The sequence below is a fragment of the Rattus norvegicus genome, chromosome 4 (genome assembly GCF_021556685.1).
Source record: "Rattus norvegicus strain SHRSP/BbbUtx chromosome 4, alternate assembly SHRSP_T2T, whole genome shotgun sequence".
NCBI lineage: Eukaryota > Metazoa > Chordata > Mammalia > Rodentia > Muridae > Rattus > Rattus norvegicus.
The window spans coordinates 145,317,760-145,343,303 of NC_141537.1; the positions used below are offsets into that span (position 1 = coordinate 145,317,760).

At 37.7% G+C, this 25,544-nt stretch overlaps 1 protein-coding gene and 1 pseudogene across 3 annotated transcripts in view; one reads left to right on the forward strand and one right to left on the reverse strand.

Moving 5' to 3' along the window:
• The window catches only part of Grm7 (glutamate metabotropic receptor 7), an 890,093-nt gene that overhangs the window by 413,517 nt on the left and 451,032 nt on the right, over positions 1-25,544 (forward strand). For all 3 annotated transcript variants that reach the window (NM_031040.1, XM_087659435.1, XM_087659436.1), the window contains 1 exon segment: positions 19,500-19,641. In NM_031040.1, the coding sequence (NP_112302.1) occupies positions 19,500-19,641 (142 nt within the window).
• On the reverse strand, positions 2,043-2,137 carry LOC120102601 (U6 spliceosomal RNA; annotated as a pseudogene).

Sequence of the window (25,544 nt, forward strand, 5' to 3'; positions counted from 1 at the left end):
CTTCCAGAAAAACCTCATGACACAATGAAGGTGTTAAAGAATCCAGAAATTTCCACTTCAGACTCCGTGTTCTAAATAGTTGCAGTATATAAACCCACAATTTATCTAAGAAAACAAGAAATGTGTGAGGTAAAGAAAGATCGTCATGCTTTAATTTTCCAAGTGACACCCATTTTTAACTATTCTTTTTGCAATATAATGATCTCACAGAATACCACTGTCCTTTATTTCTGTCTGCTGAGCCTTACAAATACAGAGGCAGATGCTTGTAGCCAACCATTGAACTGAGAAAAAGGTCCCCAATAGAAGAGATAGAGAAAGGACTGAAGTAGCTGAAAGGGTTTGCAACCACATAAGAACACAGTATCAACCAACCAGACCCCTCAGAGCTCCCAGAGACTAAACCACAATCCCAAAAGAACACAGGGATGGATCTTTGGCTCCATCTCCATATGTAGCAGAGGATGGGTGGTCTTGTCGGGTATCAAAGGGAGGAGAGGCCTTTGGTGCTGTCAAGGCTTGATGCCCCAGTGTAAAAGAAAGTCAAGGTAGGGAGGTGGGAGCATGGGTGTGTTGGTGAGGGAGCACCCTCATAGAAGCAGGGAGGTGGGATAGTGGGTTTGTGGGGAGAAACTGGGAAATGGGATAACATTTAAAATGTAAATCAAAATGCAATTAAAATAAAAGTTTGATCAAAAGCCTCATTAAAAACCAAAGAGTAATGGTCTAGATTACAATGTTCAGAGTCTCAGGTCACTTTTCTTTCTCTATACTTTAAATGTTTTAATTGGGTTGTCTGAAATATGAAAATCAGCATCCCAGTACAGTATAGGAATGCATTAAATTTTTCATACCAACAAGCTAAAAGACATGGTGGTAGGTCCTATTTTCTGTATCTTAAGTCTCTTTTTTTCTTATGCTACTAGGAAAATGCATGGTAATTAATGATTTTTCCTAAGATGTGAAGGAATTTATTAGTACTAAAACACTTTGTCTGTGACTATATAAACTAATATTAAATACCATTTTCTTATATTAAGTCAATGCTTGTATAATTACTTTATGGGAGGTTTGTTTACTTACCATAATAAGAATATCTTGAGCTATGATAAAATGCTACAAAACTATAATTAAGATATATTCAAAATGTAAGAATGTGGTTAATGAAAGACACATTAAAGCAACTTCTAAGGTCAGAACTTTAATTTATTAAACATGAGTAATAAGTTTTAGCTTTTATTTTATCATCCAGTTTAATTCTATTATTGTTGAAGTAAATATAAAAGTAAATATATATATATATATATATATATATATATATATATATATATATATACTGAAATATATGACTTATCTACTTCTTCTAGCCTTTCCCCAATTCTACTACAGGGCTTCCTGGCTTATGTCCATTGGTTTGGTTAAGTATCTGCATCTCACTCTTTCAGCTGCTTATTGGGCCTCCCAGAGGGCAGTCATGCTAGGCTCCTGTCTGTAAGCACACCATAACATCAGTAATAGTATCATGCCTTGGAGCCTCCCCTTGAGGTAGATCCCAATTTGGGCCTATCACTGGAACTCCTTTCCCTCAGGCACTTCTCCATTTTTGTCCCTGCAGTTCTTACATACAGGAATAATTCTGGGTCAGAGTTTTTGACTGTGGGATGGCAACCCCATGCCTTACTTGATGCCCTCCCTGTCTTCTACTGGAGGTGGGCTTTACACCCTCTAAACACTGCAGAACATTTCATCTAAGGTCCCTCCCTTTGAGTCCTGAGAGTCTCTAACCTCCCAGGTCTCTGGTCCATTCTACAGGGTTCTCCCACCTCCTACCTCTGAGGTTGTCTGTTTCCATTCTTTCTGCTGGCCCTCAGGGCTTCATTCCTGTCCTTTCCCCCAAACCTGGTCATGTTCCCCTTTTCCAATCCCTGACCCCTCTACCACTCATGTCCCCCCCTCCTCTCTCCTCCTGTGATTGCTTTCTTCTCCATTTCAAGTAGGATTGAGGCATCCATCCTCACTTGGGACTTGGGCCTTCCAACTTATAAAATTTGGATTCACAAATTTTCTTGTCATCCTTGTGTAGGATGCTAATCTCTGTATTGTTCCAATTTTATATATGTGCTGCCAAATCTAGTACATGACTTATCTATTGTAAAGAAGTAAATTCATAGATAAATGAAAAGACATTTAATATGTTTTAATATTTAAAAATAATTCATGGTTTTTTAATTTCAATAAGGAAATGTTCACCTAAATGATAAAATATATAATACCAAATAACGAATTGTATAACATCCTACATTTTAAGAAGTGATGTCATTGTTCATTGTTCTTTTTACCTTATTAAGCTTTTGGAGACCATCTTTCTTCATTTCTTTTATTTTACTACTAAAAAAGAATATTACCAACTTAACACATCAAAAATATGCAATCTAGCTACAAAACAGGTTGCAAAATGAAATCTTTTCATGTTTTAACTGACTTAAATTTTTTTATGTTTGGTTCGCATTCATAGCTATCCTCGGGCATGTAAAGTCCAGAGGCTGCAGGCTGGACACAGTTTCTTGGTTCATATGCTTAACTGACAAATGTTTCCTGAGTGTCTATTTGCACTACTCCTTACATAGTCTTCAGGACATAATCATACACATCATCATTGCTCTCATTACCCTACTATGAAGAACAAAAACACAACCCAGTTCATGAATTATGAAATTTGATGAACTAGGATAAAGTACAGGCCTGAATCTAAAGCCACATTCAGAGAAAAGACCTGAGAATCAGCACTGCCTTTTGGATTCAGGGAATTCTAAGCCTGTCAAACCTGAATGGTAAGTACCACTCAAAAATGGAGTCACTGATAGGAAGCATTGCCCATTAGGTGGCCTGCTGGTGATAAGTTTCAGGGAACGTTTACTGCTCTGGTCCCAAGAGAAGTCTGTAGCAGGTCTAGTAGACGTAATTTCTATAGTTTTCTCTTTGACCATGAGAACATCCAGTTCCATTCAATAAGAATATTAAGTAAACCCAAGAAGATGCTTGAATTTGCCAATGTAAATGAAAACTTGTGTCAGATTTCCTCACAACTGAATTAATAGGAAGGTGTAGATGTTTAACAAATACTATAATGATTTGTTAAAGGAAAAACAAAACAACAAAATCTATTTCCCAAAGACCTAAAATAGAAGCTAACAGATTTTATTTTAAATAATAAAGATATAAACATACCTGAATCTAATTCCCTTTGGTTGACATTGATAACATTAATTTCTCTGCACAGCCCATAGTTACTCTGACTTTACTCGTAGTCCAACTAGAGAAAGTACAGTAACAATCTCTATTGGAAGGAGGCACCTCCCCTTTTCTCTCTGAATACTTGATTACATTTGAATCGAAAACGTGACTGGTCAATCAGGAACAAGTCTCAAAGCCTGAGCCAGTCAGCCTGATGTTAGGACTATGTCTCCTCCTGACAGAGATGATGAAACTGAAGGACAGAGGGAGCAGAAGGGTGGGTAACAGAGGAAGTTATTTGCACAAAGAGAACACAAAACATTTTAGGAGTCTATGAAAGTAAGGAAGCAAACCTTCAATTAAAGATAAGCCCCACCCAGCATGGCTTTTCATGACTTCACAGATACAAATCTGCTAGACCCTGGTGCCCTTCTTATACCATTAATGCTTTATAAAGAGTTCATGACTGAGAATTCTGAGCGTATGTGGAGTGGGGAGGGATAGGAGAGTCAAGATGGGGAAAACAAGACAGTTTATAGTCACTATGTCAAAACTCTTCTCAACTACTGGTCCAGTTGTGGTTAAGATCTTTCCTATGGGATCCATCTATACCAAGCAAGTAATTATGTTTGGTTGTCTGTTGGTTCTGAAAGCAAGAGCTGATACCATTATCTGTTACAATTGGCAATGTACTCTGTGTGTGAATACAGGCAACAAATACCCACGAAGTATCTGTCATTTTACACCAAATTCTAATCCACACTGTGGTCAGAAGAGACAAGTTTACTTTGTCAGAGTACAAGTTAATGATTTTAAATAGAAAATCTATCAAAATTCAACATTTGAAATTTTCTTCAAATTTATAAGAAATTGCTTCCCTTTTATTCCTGTGAGCTAAATTCAATTCATTTACATCAGAAAATCTCATAGTAGCATGTGGAGTCAGTATCTTAGGATGAGTTGTCCTTATTCTCAGAAGAGAATGTAGTTAAATTCCAATATGAGTATCTACTGTTATGGTTTTTGTGGATAGTTGCAATACTCAGCTCCTGGAATGTGAGTTTCTTAATTTTTCAAATATAGTTTTCTTCTTTTGGAACATGTGGGGAGAGTTTGTCATATGAGTACTGTAGCAAACCTTGCTACCAGGGTCCACATTCAGATCCTGGCTCTCCCACAGATCAGCTAGGTATATGACCAGAGAAAAACATACAGCTAGTGTGAGCATTCTGGACTTGCAAGGCCAATACCAAATAATCTGTCCAGAGCCATCAAACCTCTAGTCATATAAATAACTTGATAGACACACCAGAAGTTCCATGCATGTAATGCAAGCTGAGAAAATTATAGCACAAATGTTTACAATTATAAAATGAAATGTAGTTTTCATGGCTTTGTGTATAAATAATCACACTTGAAAAAAATTTTTTGAGTCACCAAGTGTTCTACTGTAGCCAGTACATAAGATGCCAGCAACTTACTACATGCTAATGATTTCATATGTAATTTGCATCCATTTCTAACCTAGGTAGTTTTCTCTGTTGCTGACATTAATCACTGACCAAAACAAATTTTAAGAAGAAATTATTTGTTTGCCTTATATTACCAGGTCACACTCCATTACAGAGCAGGAGTTCAAGCAAGAAATAGTAACCCAGGGCTGGGGATTTAGCTCAGTGGTAGAGCGCTTACCTAGGAAGCGCAAGGCCCTGGGTTATGTCCCCGTGAAGCCCACTACTGTATGCCATAAATGTCTTAATTTAAAAGTAATCACCTCATTTTAAGTGAGGAAAGCACCCCCAAACCAAAAGAACATACACATATTTAACTCCTGTGTATCTCTTTAAATGAATCAGTGATTTCGTTAGAACTTAGTCTATGGCTTAGTAAGCTTCATCCTGCATAGTGGATTTTGCAGTTAACATTCCAGTTAAATAGGTAGTGTTTTTCCTCTTTGCTGCCCAATTGGTTCCTGTAGTTCTAACTTCTAACATTCACACGGTGGCAGTTATGTGATACCTAGACACCTTTCTTTTCTCTCACACTTTGCTTCCACTGATACTAACCAGGAACTCTGTTTCTTAGGAGGAACTGTTGTCCAAGTCTAGAACCTTCACAACTATTGACTTCATTTTTACGTATAAACCATGATCCCCTCTTCTCTACTACACTTAAAAAACCTTTGGTATTCAATGTCAGAGGTGAAGAGAATTCCCAGATGATTCTTCTAAAACCATAACAATGAAACTATGTAATTAAAAAACATATTTCCTTAAAAATGTCCCATTCTTCTTTTTAGTCCTTTGAATCTCTTCCTGGGATTTAAGGATATATCTTTGTCTCTCCCTATTCCCTTTAAGACTGTACTGAGCAGTTGGTAAAGTTTACATTGATGTCATCGAAGATAAAGTTAGTCCTCCTGAGAATATGCCCATGACTTTCATTTCTGCTATAAAAACTTGAGAAAGATCAACACATCACAAAACTGAGTACCGTTAAATTCTATGTGATAATCCTTAATTTAATGGAATTCAGTACTAACAACATACTTATTTGTTTTTCTTTGCTTCTTTTAATTTTTGAGACCTGATTTTATTATATATCCAAGACTGATGGTTCAAGCTGCCCTTGAACTCGGTCTTTTTGTGTCTGTTTCTCCAGTTGTGAGAGTTCCGAGTTGTGTTTCCAAGGCCAGCTTGAGTTACCATGTTTTCGAATGGGAGACTTTTGAGGCTAAATCTGTTACCTGATTCTTGGACACAGGTTGCTTTGGCACTGTACAATCCTTGTCTATTCAGCTGTGGTTTGAGAATAACCCCAGGGTTGGGGATTTAGCTCAGTAGTAGAGCACTTGCCTAGCAAACTCAAGGCCCTGGGTTCAGTCCCCAGCTCCGAAAAAAAGAAAAAGCCCAATTAGTGGTTTGGGTTTTTGTTTGTTTGTTTGTATTTTTGTTTTTTGTTTTATTTTGTTTTTTGCTTTTTGGGGGTTTTGTTTTCTTGGTTTGTTTTGTCATTGTTTTTCACTTAAGGTAGAACTTTCTTTGATACATCATTGCAGGAAATCCATCAAACTCTCTAGTGTAACCTAAGCACCTAAATGTTGAGCCCTAAACTGGATGCTGCTTGTATGGAAATTCGTGGTCAGGAGATAGAGAAGTCTGCATGAAATGTTTTTCCATATCTTTGAAACCTCAGTGAACTCAGCCATAGAGTGTCAACGGTTAAGTGCATCCTCTGAAACTCTGTGTATTCATTACCGTTCTCCTAACCTTGATAAAATCCACAGCAAGAGGCAACTTTAGAGAAAGGTACTCTGATTTTGACTGCAGTTTGGGGGAGTCATGGCAGCAGGAACATGAGGCCCCAGTTCACACTGCATCGTTCGTTGGGAATCAGGGAGAGAAAAGTGTGATCAGAGGTCTTGCATTTATTTATTTATTTATTTATTTATTTATTTATTTATTTATGTATTCAATCCTTGATCCCAAGCCATTGGAATGGTACCCCCACAGTTAGGGTGGTACCATTCCCAACTCATTTAACCAAATTAGAAACTCCCTCACTGATATGTCAAGAGATGCCCCCGCCCAAGGTCATTCTAAAGCTTATCAAGTTAACAATTAAAATTACCCATCACACCCAGGAAGAATTTATGCAAAATCATGGGTATTGGTCCAAGAGGGAGTGTATGATGCTAACTGGCTTCCTTTGTGCTTATAGAAGTGTTGGCTGGCAGAGGCTTTAAATATTTCATGCTTTCCTGGGAAGAGAACCACTCTCTCTAAACTCTGTGACAAATGGAGAAGATGATACATTTCTAAAGTCATTGGAGGCAGGATTCATTTGTTTCTACTTCTTTGGTTTGTGACATTCACACTGATACAGAGTGATGTTTCTTTAACAATGAAAAATGTTCAAATCCTCAAAAGCCGGCTCTTTTTGATATGTGTAGTCTGTTGAGTCTTAACCATAGCAACAGTTTGCTGCAGTATGGATAGATCATAGCAGAAACAATACGTAGAATAGAAAGTTTCAGGAAAGGGTACTGAAGAGATAGAATGTTTAATTTATTGAGAAGCCTGCAGTGTTCACTAGTGCAATGACAAGCATAGTCATTCTAATTTTATATTGAAACAAACATACCCACATTGCTAGCATAACTGCCTGTGAGTAATACTCTGCATATTTCTCTATAGAATTAAATCCAGATGATCAGACAGTTAATCAACTGCACACAACCAACCTAAAGCTGAGAATAGGTTGCTTCTCCTTTGCTATTGAAAGGACGATGTTCCTTCTATTTTCCTTCTATGAAGACATGCATAGAAAAAGAGCAGATGGGTTGATGCAATATGCCTGCCTCTGAATCACTATAGAAAAATTATTGTTATGAAAGAGTTATCAAAATGCTCACTACTGAGTAGAGTTTAGCAGCCTAGACGACCGTACAGGAAGTGGCAATATTGTACTCAGTCTGCTGTGTTGATGAGTACCAAGATGGGGACAGGATAGGTTAAAGCAAAGCCTGAGGGGTAAAATATGAGGGAAAACACTCATCACAGCTGGCATGGCAGTAGTTCTGGACTGGAGATGGAAATCTCTCAGGTTTGCCTTAGGGTTGCCCCTGGCTATTGAGGACTTGAACAATTCGGCTTGATTTCTAAGCCCAAGTCACTTCATCTACAAGAAAGATAAGTATCTGCAACTCAGGCCAATGCATGTTGAACATGGTGGAACTTGTAAAAGAATACAGACAAGGCTGGAGAGTTAGCTCATTGCTGGAAGGTGTGTATAAGGTATGCTTGTGGCTCTCCTGTTATTACCCATATCACAAAAACGAACAGTAGAAATTAAAATAAACGTGTCAAAACACTTTGCAATCAATGAAGAGTTGTTATAGGAGAGAGTGAACATAGTGAAAGGATCCATGATGAATGGTCAAAACACCAAATTCATACATTTTCCCATAACATAGAGGGAGGGTTGACATGGTATCACATCATATCTATAGTTGAGCACAATAACCTCTGAAGTATATTTCAATCCTTTTAGATCGATCCCCACCATGACATGATACCATATTAGCCCTATTTTTCTAGAATGTGTATGAAAGTTTTTGCCTGCATGTGTGTCTCTGTGTCACATATGTGTATGTTGCCCATGGAGACCGAAGAGAGTATCAGATCACCTAGTACTAGAGTTAGACATGGTTGTAAGCCACCATGTGTGTTTGGGGAATTGGACTTAGGTCCTCTTTAAGAGCAGCCTGTGCTCATAACTTCTGAGCCATTTCTCCAGTCTCCAGCCTCTAGTTTTTAAGGCTAAAAACGAATTACAGAAATGAGTGTTGCCTCATTTCTGCATTTGTACATGCACACACGGACATAAGTGTGCATGCACACACCACAGACACACAAACACACGGATGCAGAGAGAGACACACATGCACACACACACACACACACACACACACACAGACAGAGAGAGAGAAGAGACAGAGAGACAGACTCAGACACACACACAGAGACAGAGAGAGACAGACTCAGACAGAGAGAGACAGACTCAGACAGAGACAGAGACAGAGAGAGAGACAGAGACACAGAGACAGAGACACAGAAACAGACAGATAGGTAGATAAATAGAGAGAGACAGACAGACAGACACAGAGAGAGAGAGAGAGAGAGAGAGAGAGAGAGAGAGAGAGAGAGAGAGAGAACCGAAAGAAAACAGTACTTCAGAAATGCCAGCCAAGCATGAGCTTCATAGATGAACCTTCTTTCCATCACCCTGGGCTACATAGGCATCTTTCCAGAGGAGCTATCTGGAGACAAATGACAATTGGTTTTGACTGGTGAGAATAAGCAAGCCACGGGAACAACCAGTGATGGTGAAAAATCTGACAATTTTTAATTTCTTATTCAAGAAAAGGAAGAGTTTGCCTTCACAAGGCTTCCTGAATGGGAGCATAATCTTCATTAACCTACTCACGACCTGCCAAGATACCAGCTGTTCAGGAGAACGTGATGTTCTGCACTGGGATTGCAGTTGTAAACTAGGATCATAGCAATGGTGTAGGACATCACTATCTTGAAAGAAAATTTTTAAAAAGACAGTTGCCCTGTTATTACAAGTAATGGGATGTCTTTCATGTTAACTGCTACTTACCAGCAGCACAGCATGCCCAAAACTTAGCAGTTGTTTAGTAAATATTTTCTGGATGAATGAATGAATCAGTAGGTAAAATGTGGATGTAAAAACATCAAGAGAAATGACTCACCACACAGCATCACAGTCCATAGGACAAGCTGTGCAGCATCCTCTGAGATGAACGACTAAAAGGAAGCTGTCTGATTGAAGACTACTCCAACATGGCTGGCAACTCAGGAAAGGTGCCTCTTTGCTGGGGCTCCCTACATGACCACCAAGCACCTCTGTTACTCAGTCTCCTTTTCTGGACAACTGTCATTACTTCAAATTTCCACATCTCAACATTGCAGCAGATCCTTATTAGGCTGAATTGTGGCACTTCATGTACTTAACATGTTTGATGAGGGCTTGCTTTCCACTAGTTCTTGGCTGAACTATGTGATACACTCACTCGTTACTAACATGCAAAAATAGTCCTTGGAATGTGAAGTGTGGTTTCCCTGGCAGGGACCAATTGGAGGATTCTCATAGTTTTGCCACATAAAGGCTCATGCAGTCCAACCCTGACTGTATAAATTTAGTAGCACTAGCCTTTATTTGGTTTCACTGCCATCAACCTACCGCAGTAAATGAAATGTTCTCTATGCCCTGGTGCTGAGAATAGTCTTGGGAAATCAGCTGTAACTGTTTTTATTCTTTCATTCCTTTCTTCAACATAGAATGACAAGCAGGTATTTTAAAGATGATTCAGTGTTGGCATCTAAGAACTATTAGTAACTCAGTCACATCTCCCCAGAAGTGTGTTCTGTTGCCAAATTCGTTATCTCTAAAATTTTCCCCATTTCTTACATGTCCTTTCCTCCTGAGTCCTTCTGCTGCCTAATGATTTTGTTCTCAAACCCATAAAGGTGACTATGATTTCATTTCTTCTGGTCTTCATGGCAGAACACGGTTCCCCCTGTATCTTTTTCCTTTGTGCACTCTTTGACATCTTTCACATTCAAGGATTTTCTTTCCTTTTATATTCAGATAAGACTTTACTGAAGTCAAAAATCATTTCCGACTGTCTTCATTTCTTAGCACAGCAAACTGGAATCACACGAAGGTGTCCCATCAGCTTCCAATCAGGAAGTGGGAAGCCCCTGAGTCTGTGTCTTTATCTAAGTGATGACTTCTCAAGACCTCTGGTTCTCTATATGTTTTTTTTTTTCCTGGCTTACAACTCTAATGGATTGGTATGTACGCTTTTACTTATGTGTTGATGCTGTCAAGAACATAGCAATGGTGGGGCCAGAGGGTGGGTGGGAAAAAAAGAATGTAGCAATGACTCCATGGATCAAACTGGTTCCATGGCTGGAGGAAAAGGCCCTGATAAGTTCTCTCTCCTCTTCTCCAACTTCAAAACAAAGCAAAGCGAAACAAAACAACAAAACAAACAAAATCAACAAAAAAAACAAAAACCAAACAATTTCTGTCCCCTGAAGTAATTCCTAAAATGTGTCCTTCAAATATCAAAAAGTCATTCCTACCAGAATGAGGGTAGAAGAAACACAGCTGGTACCTTTGCTGTGACTGGGGTAAACTATTGCTTAGAAACAAACCTTACCACTGTAAACAAAAACATAGGGCTATCGGCAAAGTTTCTAGCGAAATGACAGCTCACTAGTCTTATTCACAATGACTTAGGTCTATTGCTCCCAAGTTCTTTCTCTCCACAGATGTAAAGTATAAACCTCAGAAAACCTCTTCCATACAGTCTTTGGTTCCTCTAACTAAATACAGGATTCATTTTAACTCCTGTTGCATGACTTTTCTGAGGAAACATGAAGAAATTATTATTCAGATGGGATACTGATGTCAGACCAAGAAAACAACTCTACTCGTTTAACTAGTGAGCAAGAGAGTTTAAGTTACTTACAGGAATTTATTTGATGAGTTAACTATAGAAGCATGGTTGCCTCAACAAATAAACAAGCAAACAAACATCTCAAAACAAAAGTAATAACAACTACTGCTTGTGCACTGAACAGTTCTCTGCCCTGCCTGACCCTACCTGACCTTGGGGATTGGGGGTAAGTTGGTACAGTCAATGACACAGACTCCAGGAACAGATGAGAAATGCTACAGCAAGCTCATCTGAGCAATGCTGTAAGCTCTTTTATTGTACTCCACCCACACCCACACTGGTTCTAAGACAGTATCTCATCTAAACAGCAGTTCCTGATTGGCTAGTACTATTTGCAATAGCTATCCTTGTCCTCTCAGGCAGTCCTCAATTAAGTCCTCCTGCAGCAGATGTTTCTGCAGCTGCAAGGCTCCCAGCATTTACATAGAGGCAGACCCACCATCCTGCTACAATCAACAACAACAACAACAACAACAACAGCAACAAAAACAACAGCAACCACAAATCTTCTACCCTTCCTAGGTGACAGCTCAGGAAGGATACATCTCTGGAGCTTTCTTCACAACTTGCAATCAGATCAATTAATCTGAGAGCATTCCTTTTCTAAAAACGGTTACTGTTTATGTAATCTCAGACAAGACCCCTGTTAATCTTGTAAACTTCATGATATTCTAGGAATTGTATGTTTCCTTTGCTTTTGAGTGGCATAAGCCCTACCTAATTCTCCACTCTCAAGGATGGTCCTTCCTAGGACTGAATATTTAAATTCAGGTAAAATAGATCTACTGTGGTCCTATATTCAGTTATCCTTGTGACATATCACATATAAGGGCAAGACAATATTTAGTAATTTAGCATTAGCTATCGAAAGATGAAAATCCTAGTGCCAGACTGCAATCTAAGAAGGCACTTAACTTCAAAACATCTCTGCCTCACAGAGGACAGGGTGGCTATTGAATGTGTTAATCAGTAAAGGGCATATGGAATGACACCTGATTTTGAAAATTACCTTATTACCCAGTCTCCCAATTCAAATCAGTGTTGATCTTCACTGGCCTTGATCTGAGTCCCCTGCTATTCAAATGATTCTTTTACAAATATATTTTGTTTCTGGTGAAAACTCTGACAGAATCTTGCACTGCATCCTCTCAGTATTTGCTAAATTGAATTGACTTAGCTAAGTAACAGGCCTCGTCTCAAGTAGAGGCTCTTCCTGGACCAAGCTGCTGACTATAAATTGTTTCCTCTTCAGCTTTTAGATGGGAGTGAATCTATAATCAGTTAGGAGAGCCACCGAGTTTATTGGAAGAAGCGTGTGCTCTGACTGATGTGTCTTACTGTTACAGATTGCATCCTACCAGACAAAGACCAACCCGATAGTTTTCAGCTCCAAATGAAGCAAAGATTAATTTCGAAGACTGAGATTCTCCTTATTATCACAGTAGCGTGTCTCCATAAGCCACTGAAAATTATCCTCTCAGTCAAAGCTGAGAGGTTCAGGTGGCAAGAATGGAGTTGTCTTGTCAGTGACGGGACTATTTTTAATTATTTTCTTTAAGATTTTACTTAATTTCATTTTATTTAGATGAATTTTTGCTTGAATGCACGTCTTTGTACCACATGAATGCAGTGACTGTGACAACCAGAAGAGAGCAGAGGCTAGCCCAAGACTGGATTTATAGACCATTGTGAGTTATCACAAGGACACTGGGAATTGAATCCAGGTCCTTAGGAAGAGCAGCCAGTGCTCTTATCCACTGAAGCACCTCTCCAGTCTTAGTGATAAAACTTTTCATTTATAATTTTTATAATGGCACTGCCTAATTCTACTGTTTGTGAATACCGCCCCCCCCCCAACAGCGGTGGGAACTCAGTGGCAAGGTGCAACGTTCTTTGATTAAAAACTTAGCTAGAAAAAAGAAATAGTTTTCAAAAGTTAGATTTTAGATTCTTGGAGTTAGAGACATGGCTAAGCAGTTAACAGCACTTGATGCTCTATTTAAACTTTTTATGGTTGATGTTTTTTTAAGTATGCTTGGATGTTTTATCTATATGCTTGTCTGTACAACATATACATGCCCACAATGTCCATGAAAGCCAGAAGAGGGTGTCAGGTCCTGTGTGACTAGTGTTATTGACAACTGTGAGCTGTTAAGTGAGTGCTGGGAATTTAAACCAGGTCCTCTGAAAGAGCTATATGTGCTTTTAATGGTTAAAACATCTTTGCACCCACATATTGTTCTTGTAGTAGATCCACATTGAGTTTTCAGAGCCCAAATAAGGCTCTGTAACAGAGCTTCTGTAACAACTACATGTAACTCTAGATCAAGGGGATTTGATGCTCTTTCTGGCCTCCATAGTGACTGCATGACATACGCATACATCCACTCTGCCCACAGCATATTTATAAAATTAAAACATAGTGATAGTCTTTAAAAATTAGATTCTTAAGCTATTTAACAATTATCTCTTCAACTATAACTTTCATCTCTGTGCAGCAGTGACGTCACACATAATGGGCAAGCTGAGTCCCTTGGGGGAGATATAGCTAGAATAAAATCCAAAAAGGCAGAGCAAATTGGAATTCAGTGGTACACCAGACTGGGATGAAAGTATAACTATATGTGCTGAGTCATCAATACAGAGGAAGATTCCTGCTGATACTGGAATATCAAGAGTGTATAGGAAGGTCATTCCAGATCCCTTTTTTGTTGGTAGACCACCAGGAGCAGACTTGGCCTCTGAAGGTGGCATATCTGTGACATAACATACTTCATCTGCATGCTTAAGTTGAAGTCATCTACCCAAGGCCAAAGTGAATTTTTAAGCCTTCTTCCATGAATCTGATGCAAATGAGGTGATTTTCCCTCATCAGTAGGCACAACTGATGCCTTCCAAGAGCAGATGAAAACAGCATGCTCTCCTCTCTTCCTTCCTGTTCCAATTTCCTTCCTTTGTTCACGTTTTAACTTTATGATCTTGCTCATCCCCATTACCAGGGTGATAGCCCATTTCTCTTCTGTTAAGGTATCTGATTTGGCTCACCTGTGGGGGCAGTTCTCAGTTTAAAAGGGGTGAGCTTCTCCTTGCTGCAGTCATGAAACCCCACTTACCAATTGCTCCGGTGTGCACTGGACGAGCAGCAATTGAGAGTGTGGACCACCCCTCGGCTAATCACATAGCCAAATGGAGTTCGCTCTCATTTGCTTAATCATTCAGCTGTAATTGAATCCTGATGGGAAGCTGGCTTTCCATCCCACTGCCTCCCCTTCTCCTGCAGAGAAGGTGGTAAAGTAGCCATGTCTTCTCTCCAGCAGCCCCAGGACTCTTTACAGACCATTTCATTCCCGCCTCTGCATAATGCCTGCCACACATGGAGGAATTACAGCACTGAGATACTGTTGACCACTGCCCACGGACATCTTCCCCATTGTTTTCTTGCTGCATCATTGTGCACTCTATAACAATGTATAATGATCCATCCCTTTCCTTCTCTGAGGCCACCATCCTCACAGCTTCCTTTGGCTAGAATATCAGTACATGACACTGCTGCCACCTCCCAGAGCTAGCTACCATTCAAGTGGAGGCACACAAATGAGTACTTCTTAGCATCCACTTTCCTTGTTGCCTACAGCAGGTTCCTCCAGTGTAGTTTCCAGACCAGCAGCAGCAGCATCACGTCGGAACTGAACTGAATGCTGTGGGTCTGGGTAAGAGGTGTCAGCAAAAGTCATGTGAAGGGATACACAGATTCAATTCATGGCATGTGTTCAAAGGCTAAATAGTTTATATCTACGTCATCAAAGGAAATGTATTGAAAATGTTGGAGGAATGTGTTCCGGTCACCAGGTAGTTAATATGCTCTCAGTGGTAGATGCTTTTAGTTATCACATAAATGTTCTATTTATCATAATGTTTCCTACAGAGTCTATATGACCAAAAGGCAATAGTCACTGATGGTTCCACTGATGGTATTCTCTCTACCTTGTTCCATTTATATTTTCTGTTTGAAATTATTCTAAAGGGAAGTCTCATTCATTATCATATACTGTGCTCATTCTGTCAGAGGTAGCCATAGGAAATTGGTTCATTAAATAATAATTCAATGATACCATTATTTATTTTTTTTCTTGACAGCGACTTCACTTTACTCAGGGGAAGCTCATTTAGGTTGACTCCCATATCCATTTGATATCCTTTTTCATTCATTATTTTTATATAGTTCTTATTTCTTCACACTGAATGATGACCCAGGCTAAATCTAATGTGTTCCTGTCTGTAGTCATAGAGTTACCCATGTTCCAAAGGAGACATTGTTTATGCTGTTGAAAGATTTCTCCAAACCAACAACTAGATGCTACCTACATAAGTGATTCATGAGATCACATTGCATTCAGAACTTTTATAGATAAGACACACACACACACACACACACACACACACACACACACACACACACTAACATTCACTCACCTTGTTCCTCTCTCCCTATCTAAAATGTGTATTTCTTTTAAGGACCCAAGCTATACTACTAGGTAGCAGGGCTCATGGCTTCTGTGTAGTTATTCTAGCAAATATGCTCCTATCTTTCATTATTGAGTTTATCTTACTTTGTTCAACCAAGTCTAGAAAGCAGCTTCAGATTGTGAAATTGCAACCCCACAAAGAGAAAGTTTACAAATAGGAATACGATTTTACATACAATTCTTAGCCAGAGCCTTTCTCGTGTGTATGTAGTAGTTTGCTTACTTTAAGCATTATTCTAGAGAGAAGGATATTAGCAGATTTGTGACTGAGTCCTAGTCTCCAACTTGTATCATCTTCTCATTTATTCTCATGGAAGAAATGTTCTGAGTTTTCAAAAAATCCAATTCATCAATTCTTTTTCCTTTGCAGATTCCGGATTTTATTTTATTTTATTTTATTTTATTTTTATTTTTCTAGATCTAAAACATAATCACTAAACTGCAAATCATACAGTGCTCATTTATTTTTCTTTTAAGTTTTCTGGCACAGGTTACATACTCTATGGAACCAAGTTCTATGCAAAGTAAATTTTTAGAAAGAATAATAGATACTTGTTGACATCTATTCCATATATAGCTGCTTTTTGCACTAATTGTCAAAGACTGACTTTTCTTCTTTTCTTCTTTGATGCTCTTATTCATCTTTCTTTGCAATGTATTTTTGTCATATCCATCTAGTTTATGCCTCTATCAAATATTAGCCAATAGATAACATCTTCTCCCATGCTATCTAACAAAGAAGATAAACTATTTTTATATTTTGAAACATCCTTTGAAGCACTTTTCTGGTACTCAAATTTAAGGAAAATCAGGTTCCTCATCCAGCACACTTCATACATATTCACCTAACAAGACTGATCAATCACTTAAACAATTTACACCCAATTCTAACTCTGTGATGGTAGGTAATGTCCTATGTTGATCTCTATATCCTGACTCTAACCCCTAGATAGATACAGCACTTTTCCTTTGGTTATAGAGGTCATGCGGCAAATCAACTATTTGAATGTAGTCCTGCCCTGCTCATGCTAAATAAAGGAAGTAGAGTTCAGATCTTTTCTTCAAAGAGCAGAGTCTGACCTAATGTCTCAGTTAATCTTGCTTCGCTTTATATGCTTATATTTGGCATTTGCCTTCAGACTTTGGCACAAACTTATTGAGACTTCAACAAACCATTGGCCTGTGAAACTTAACTCGAAACCACCCAAGTGATGATGGAGGAAAAGCAGTAGAAGCCCAATGGGCAGCTGTATTGTTTGAAATCTTGTAGTTTCTCCTGCTATAGCAGTGGAAAGCTGGTTCTAGACGTTCATACCAGCCAGGGATTTAGAAGCAGAATAAAGATGTCCTAGGCAAAGAAAAAGCATGGATTTTCTGCCTTCTACTGCATCTGTTTTAACTGGTAGGATTGCTTTCTCTCCTTCCTTTTTTCCTCTCATGTCACTCACAGTAATCAAATTCATCATGTTATGGACTCAGATTTATCGCTAGCTTTATCCTCTTAAGATTATAATAACATATGACCATACTGCTCCTCATTATATGGTTTTGTGATGCTACCTGAAGTGGTAATTTAAGCTTAGTGACATCTAAAACAATGTCAGTAGCTCAGATTGACTGCCCACATCACCTAACATTCACATCAGTCTGCAACCTATCTACATGAAGGTTTTCCTTGTACTTTAAAATGTTGGCATACGTTTCAACTAATTCTGGTAGTGTTTCATGATTCTAACCTCACATAATGAGTTAAATATTAACCTCCTGGCTACTGAAGCATCTTAGGTAGATAGATTCACATCATCCTACAGGATTTTTCTAATTCATCAGGGAAACCAGCTCAGCCTGTATCTTTCTTTTCTGAACGTATTGGGAACTTTCCAAATTGGTATTTATATGGGATCATACAGATGATCTGGGATTATTCAGATGATAATTTTACGTTCAATAGTCACAACATTCATAGCTTGTATATTTCAAGGGTATCTATTTGCTCAATGTTTCTGAATTTAAGGACATAAATGACCATCACATCCATAAACAGGATACCCAATTATATTTCTATTTTATCCCTCATACAGTCTTTGAGATTTCTCTCTTAGCTTAAGTACTATCAATTTTATTGCACCTTTCAACAAAAGTATTTATTAAATACTGTTTTTTCTCTAATGTTTCTCTATGTCAAAATTTACTGATTTGATTTTTTATCACATTTCTGCTTTCCATGTGTTTATTAATGCTCTCTCTTTGGGAACATAGGTTGTCTCTGTCAGTTATTTCTAATTTCTTCTTGTATAAATATATTTCCATCTAACTACCATTTCAGTCATTGTCCAATCATTTCAATGTGCAGTAGCTTTAAGTTTTTTCTCAAAGTGTTTGATTGTTTGGACACATCCTATTTGACCCATAGAGAAATTGACAAATCTGTTGTTGAATTTTTAAATATTTGGACCTTCCCATGACTTTTGTTAATGATTTCCACTTTATTAAGTTCTTAGAATATATTTTGCATGGTTTCTGTGAGCTTTCATTTCCTTTTTACTTTAAGGCCCAAATATGGTTGGTCTTAATGAATCTTTGAGTTGTACTTGAAATGAATGTCTACTCTTGTTGTACCTACCTATGATTCTAGAAATGTCAGCTAGATTGATTAGCCTGATTGCGGTGATATAGGACGTCTAAATGTATCGCAGGTCTTCTCTTGAGGACAGTAGTTGGAATGCTACTTAACAGTAACAGAATCAACTGAGATGAGATTTCAATGGAGTCTTAATTTGGGATCAGAGTTTATGGTTTTCTGTGTTTGCAGAAGCCTATTCACAACCTGTCACACACACTCACACTCACACCACACATACACACACACACACATACACACACACATACACACATCCATGTAATAGTGCAACAAAGTCCATTTTTAATGTGTTCCCAAAGCATGCAGGAAGTACAAAGCACTCTTTCTTGTTCCCACTTAAGTCTTCTACCTCTGGGATGTTTTTTTTTAATTTAGTATAAATATCCTATCTACTTTTTTCCTAACTTGCCTGTTTGAAAGTGTTGAAAATGTATCTAGTTAAATACTATATTCAGGAGTGATGACTTAGCAAGTCTTGGAATAAAATGAAATCTATCAATTGTTCAGGAGACAGCCACCTCCTACCTTGTCTCCCCTTGACAGTCATAAGAATTAACTGAGGTCATGAGCAGTCTGAGAAGCATGGCGTAAAATAACTATCTAATCTTCCCATTACAAAGAGCAGGGAACACAAACAACTGTAATCCATTACATGGTTTATAGGAAGATAGCATGAAATATATGAAATAATGTCTGAACCAGCTGTATGTTATTCACAAAGTTTGGATGGTAATAGCTGATGCTTTTATTGATTTCTTTACTTTCGGTTTACTTGTTTGAGGCTGGTCTTTAAGAAATGGGAGTCACGTGTTGAGGAAAAGAAATGAGAATACAAAGCTCAGAAAACTCTCAGGCATAAAGATGAAAACTAGCTGCTTCAGTGTCTATAACTTTAATGTATTATATGACATGCACGGTAAAGACCACACACACACACACACACACACACACACACACACACACACACACACACACACACACTTCCCTGTTTCTTTGATCCCGCTGTGGCCACTTTATTGACACTCTGCTTTCTTTTCTTGAACAGGTGGGCTCTGCATTGCCCAGTCCGTGAGAATCCCCCAAGAGCGCAAAGACAGGACCATTGACTTTGATAGAATTATCAAACAGCTCTTGGACACTCCCAACTCCAGGGCCGTCGTGATTTTTGCCAACGATGAGGATATAAAGTAAGGATGATTGGTGAACCTTGTTCCTATGCATGCCACAGCTTTAGGAGACAGAAGGATGAGGATGCTGGCGAGGAGAGGAGAAGTCGAGTCAGAGCAGAGCTCTAATAACAAGGTGGTAAATTGTTTCATGTTTGCTTTCCACAAAGAGCTTGGCAGCTCCAGAAGTATTAGCACCTCGATGTCTTTATCTTTATTTCGATTAAAAACCAATGTATCAATTATTGGTAGAAAGAATACACACTAGACTTTGAAAAGTTGTATCTTTAAAAACATATCTAAGTATTACAGATCTTTATTCCAGGAATGGTGTTTGTTAGTATGAAAAACATTTTATTCTGCCATTTTCATTGCTCAGCATTTAAACTCAGGACACCAACTGTTGGACCTGCACATTCTGCAACCACATGCTATTTATTCTTTTGTGCATCCATTTCCTTGCACTCCACACTTGTCACTTTAACTTCCCTTTTGGCCTAGCCTCTTGCATTTGTAACCTTACCATACAGAGCCATCCTGTAAATCACTTTTAGAATGCAAATGGCCTGATTTCTTTTCTGAACACTACATCCCAATTCTGAATCTTTATTTTTGACTTTTTAAGTTAGTGGTAATTTTACCTGGCTGAAAAGGCTAACATTTTTTTCTAACAGTGTCCGACCCCCCAATTAAAATGTTTTACACCCTGGCTAATAAGTTCTCCTTTATGAACGGCAGACTCCTAGCTGGTCAATCTCTGCTATGTCATTCTAGAGACATACTGCACCGTACTCCTGACCCATATTTTTTTGTAGAAGCTACTTTAATCATTTTTATGATTTCTAAATCAGTTTAAAAATAAAAATTCAGCAAACATGGAATTCTCTGTCAGGAAGCAGAGAAACCATATGTATATTGTGACTTTGTGACTCTGGAAACGGAAAAGTGCTATGAGAAATCCTACTGTTAAAAGCTGTTAAAAATGCAAGATAGCCTATAGATATACTGCATGTGTCTCCTCTTTACCTAGCTTGTCTTAGCACTTTACATCAGAGGACCTGACTCTCAACGCCTGTAGATCTGTGCAGTTTTTAAATCTATATGTGTAATTTCATTTTACCTCTAAATTTCAGTTTACCCAGCTTTCCCTTTGGTGATTGACCATTACATTTTTTTCATCACAGATTTTCACTATAAATATTAATGCCATAGTAAAATTTCTGTACAGAACTATCTGTGCTGAACTATAAATATGGAAATATGTAATAATAATACCTATATGCTAAGTGATATGTAAATATATCAAACTAATATATTATATCCACTATACACAGAGCATTTTCAGTGTCCCCTTTTGCAATTTAATCATAGATTCATTATTTTGCATGCTATAAGCGGGTTTGGACATAAGATTTTGTCAAGTTAAATTCTGGAAAGTGCTATGATAAAGATCTGCTTTTTTCCCTTATAAACACCATTAAAACAACCACTGGAAGATTACTAATTTTTACTTCCCTTGTATATGACTTATGTTTTTAAACTTTATCTTGTATCTTAAGATTTGGTGTCATTGAATTTGAAGGTAAATTATTTTTATTGGATAAAATTGAAGAGTTCAGCCTATGATAACTTTTTTCTTAGGATTTCCTAAGGACATTTCAGCAGCCTTTCTTCCACCTCCCCATTCCATGTGTCCTACCCAATAGCCCTGAATTTCTCCAGCATCCCAATAACAAGGTCTTGATCACAGCTGAGGTGCCCTGACCATTACATGGAAAGGTATTGCATTTGAACTTGAGATTATTCCCCGCATAGACCAACAGCTCTTTCTCCTTAAAACAGCTTCTTCCCCAGGATCTCATTTTCTTTGTATCTCAGTTCTCCCATTAATGAAATGGAAGGATTTTAAAAGATGTCCTATGAGAGGGTTTTGTAGTCTAATTTCCCTCTGAACATTTCATGTTGTACATACTGCTGGCCTAGAGGCTGCTTCTGTTCTCTCCTTCCTAGGTCTTTCAACCATCTGATATGTACTTTCAAAGGTTTCTCTGACCAGATTATTTCTGAAAATTTTTTCTCATAAAACTTTAATTTTTTGGTTCATGCCAGTGGATTCATGTTTTGTTCTTGCTGTTGTTCAATGGGTCAGATAAATCTATCCTGCCCGTTACCTCTTGCCAGCATTAGACCATATGACGTTTGAATGGTGTTTTTACCCCTACTATCTGTCCTGATGCTATGAAAGTAGTTGATGCTCAATCAATACCATTGGATGGAATGCCAAGTCCAGCTCTCAGTGCTTAATGATATAATTGAAAGCTATTTTGTTCCCTAGACTTTAGGATTGATATTTATTTTTAAAATTTGCTTGCTCTCTCTCACTCTCACTCTCATTCTCCCTCACCCTTTCCCTTTCCATTTCTCCTCAACCCCATGGTTTTCCTTTGTAGAGCAAGTTGGCCACTTATGGTAATCCTGCCTCTCATCCTTTGATTGCTAGAATTGCAAGTGCATGGCTAATTTGTTTAAAATAGAGTGAAAACTCAATTCAGTTTTTGTCATTTTGACCTCACATGTACCACATATGCAATTGTCCACATAAATGTTTGATCCATGTCTACCACCATGTTCCAGGTGCTTCTTGCACATGTCTGTTACTAATGGCATTGCTTTACTGACTCCTGTGTTTGTTTTATCACAAGTTCTCCTTTATTTATGCCCTTCCTTGGAAAGATTTGGATACCCATTACATATATCATTTCCCTCGTGATGCTATGCTGTTTTCATCAACCTTAGGATGCCTTATTCCTTTTTGCTTTTTAATTACTTTTGAGGTTTTGTTTTCATTATAATGGTCCTTAGGTTCTAGTTTTCCCCCAATGCTATTAATATTCTTTTCAACCATTTTATACATCTTTGTTTTGCTTATTTTAAATATTTACTAATATGTAATATATTGGCAATGTATGTCTATGTTGATTTTTAAGATATTTTGTGATTAAGATAATAATATTTTTGACCTATAGTGTATGACTTATATTTTAGGTAGAATATGTAAATAATTCACCTTTAAAGTATGCACATTGTTTTTATAATGCAGTTAACTTCTGTTTTGAATACTATTGTGTATTGAGATTTATATGTTAACACCTTGGTTTCTGAGGACAGTGATTAAAAGTCCAGTGCATATGCTTCTTCTAGAAAGAATTCATAAAGGCAGAACCATCTGAAGATTACAGAATCCCCAGAGAGTTGATTCTTTTTTCAAACAGAGAGATAGAAAAATTTGACATTTCTTGCAACATTAACTTCAAATACTTTGAAAATAGCAATAAGGTGGCATTAATATCTCAATTTTGAAGGGAAGCTAAATGTTAAATCAGTCATGGGTATTGATAATTTGGATTTTAAGAAATAACAAAATCTGTCTTCAAAATTTGACTGTCCACATAAAACCAACACTTGTCTACTGTAAATCCCTTAGAAAATTAAAAAAGAATTGGTTTTATTTTTTAAATAAAATGATCCTATAAATTTTACCTCCCCCAATTCTGTAGAAAAATTAAAACTCAAAGTAAATGATTAAAAGTAATAATTAAAATCATCTTATAAAACCCAGAGCCTTGGCATTCAGAGACAACCTCTAATTAAATACAATTTAAGATTTTCATGAAAGCTGCAAATGCATTCAAGCTTTCTCCTGAAGAATGAAGATTGCCCAGTTTCTACATACACATTTTGTGATTCGGATTAAAGTGTACTCACTGTCTTTAAGTAAGTGCTCATTTGTTTTTATGTTTCTAGTCTCACCCTGTTGTCTTGGGTTTTATCTAACTTTTCCACTCTATCAGATGCCATCACTTCTCCAAACTCTTTAGCAACAAATTATCATCTCCTCCTTCCTGTGATTTAATGAAACTGCTTATTATACATACATAAAATACACGTGCATGTCTATATTGGCCATATAGAGAAATCGAGAAATCATTCATATCTTTTCTTTTAATTTATATATTTTTATTCTTTAATGGTTTATTACAGTCAAGATTTCATACCCCTCCTGGTTTGCCCTCCCCCAGCTGTTCCCCATCCCATTCCTCCCCCTTCCCCTGTTTCGAAGAGGATGTCCCTACCCCACCTACCCCACTTCACCAGGCCTCCCCACTCCCTGGGCCTAAAGTCTCTCTAGAGTTAGGTGCATCTTTTCTCACTGAGACCTAACCAGGCAGTCCTCTGCTGTATATATGTCAGGGGCCTCAAGTCAGCTGGTGTATGTGGCCTGGTTGGTGGCTCCGTATCTGAGAGATCTCAGGGATCTAGATCAGTTGAGACTGCTTGGGCTTCCCTCCTCAGCTTCTTCCAGATCCTTCCCAATTCAACCTCAGGGGTCCCCAGCTTCTGTCCTTTAGTTGGGTGCTAGTATCTGCATCTGACTCTTTCAGCTGCCCTCTGAGAAGCTCAACAAACAGCTGAGAGAGTCAGATGCAGATACCAGCACCAACCAATGGACACAATTATTCATAGTTTTAAAAATTACTTTCCTGCTTAATCTGTAGCTTTTGACATACAAACTAAGTGTATTTTATTGAGAGTTTCCTTATTTTATTTTGGGAAAAAACATATACATATAAGTAGTTTTAACATTATTATGTTTGTGTGTACAGACTCACATTGTGGAGAACAAAGGGCAATGTGTGTAGGAGTCGGTTGTCTCTTTCCAACTTGTGGACCTAAGAATAGATCTCAAGTCCTCAGGTTTAGTGCCGAGTACTTTTGTCCATGGAGACATCTCACCAGCCCTGGGTATTTAATTACAAACCACATCTGAAACACTCTAGTGTACAGTATCTGCTTTCTATCCTGGTCTCCACAATCTCACAGGCACCTATTCCAAATCTTTAAACATCTCTGGTTTTACATGCATACTGGGCAGATAGGCAAGGTTAGAATCATTGATTCCCTGCACTCTTGACTTATTCATATCTGAAATTATTTAAATCATTAAATCTCTTCTAAGGTCCCCACATCCTTATTCCACATTTCTATTTATTGTATGAAAATTAGTGTTTACATTATTATGAGTACATAAACACCTAACTGAAGAATCAAGCACTTTCTTTTGATGCTGAGATGTAATTTTTTTTACCTAAAGTTAATATGGTGTAATTTTATTTAGTTATGTTCATTATTTAGTTAGTTAGTTAATTACAGACATATCCCTTTCTCCTCAGACTGGTAAATCAACAATCTCAAGCTTAAATATTTTGGACATACTTTTCTGAGAATTCCATCATTCATTCTGAATCTGGAAGAAGTTACACTGCTGTTAGGATTTCTCCTTCCTATATTCTTTCTCCCTCTCTGACCTCTCTTTCTTGTTCCGAAAAGATATGTTAATGCATATATATCATATGTATTGCATATATATATATGTGAACATATATATAAAGTGTGTATAATACATTCTTAAATACCTTCTTTAAACTAAAGGAAAGCCTATTTTTGGGCTGGAGAGATGGCTCATTGTTTAAGAGCACTTATTGCTCTTACAGAGGACCCTGCACATACATTCCACAGCTCACAACTTCGCTGTAAATCTTCAGGAAATTTAACTCTCTCTTTTGCCTCTGAGGACGTCTGCATACATGTGGTGCACTTAAACTCTTCCAGGTATACATATTAATAAGAATAAATATATCATTTTATGTAGAAAGAAAACATTATGTGTTCAATGCTTAAGACTTTTTAATTCTGACTTTACAATTAGTATTTGGCAGGTTGACATTGTACCTCATGTTTCTTAAAACATTGTTTGCCCTAGAAATAATTTAGTAAACAATGTTGATTGCTTATGTGTTGCAGAATTCTTTATTTTTATGACATATGACAGTCTACCTTTCCAGTGGGAAGGAAATCACAAGTAC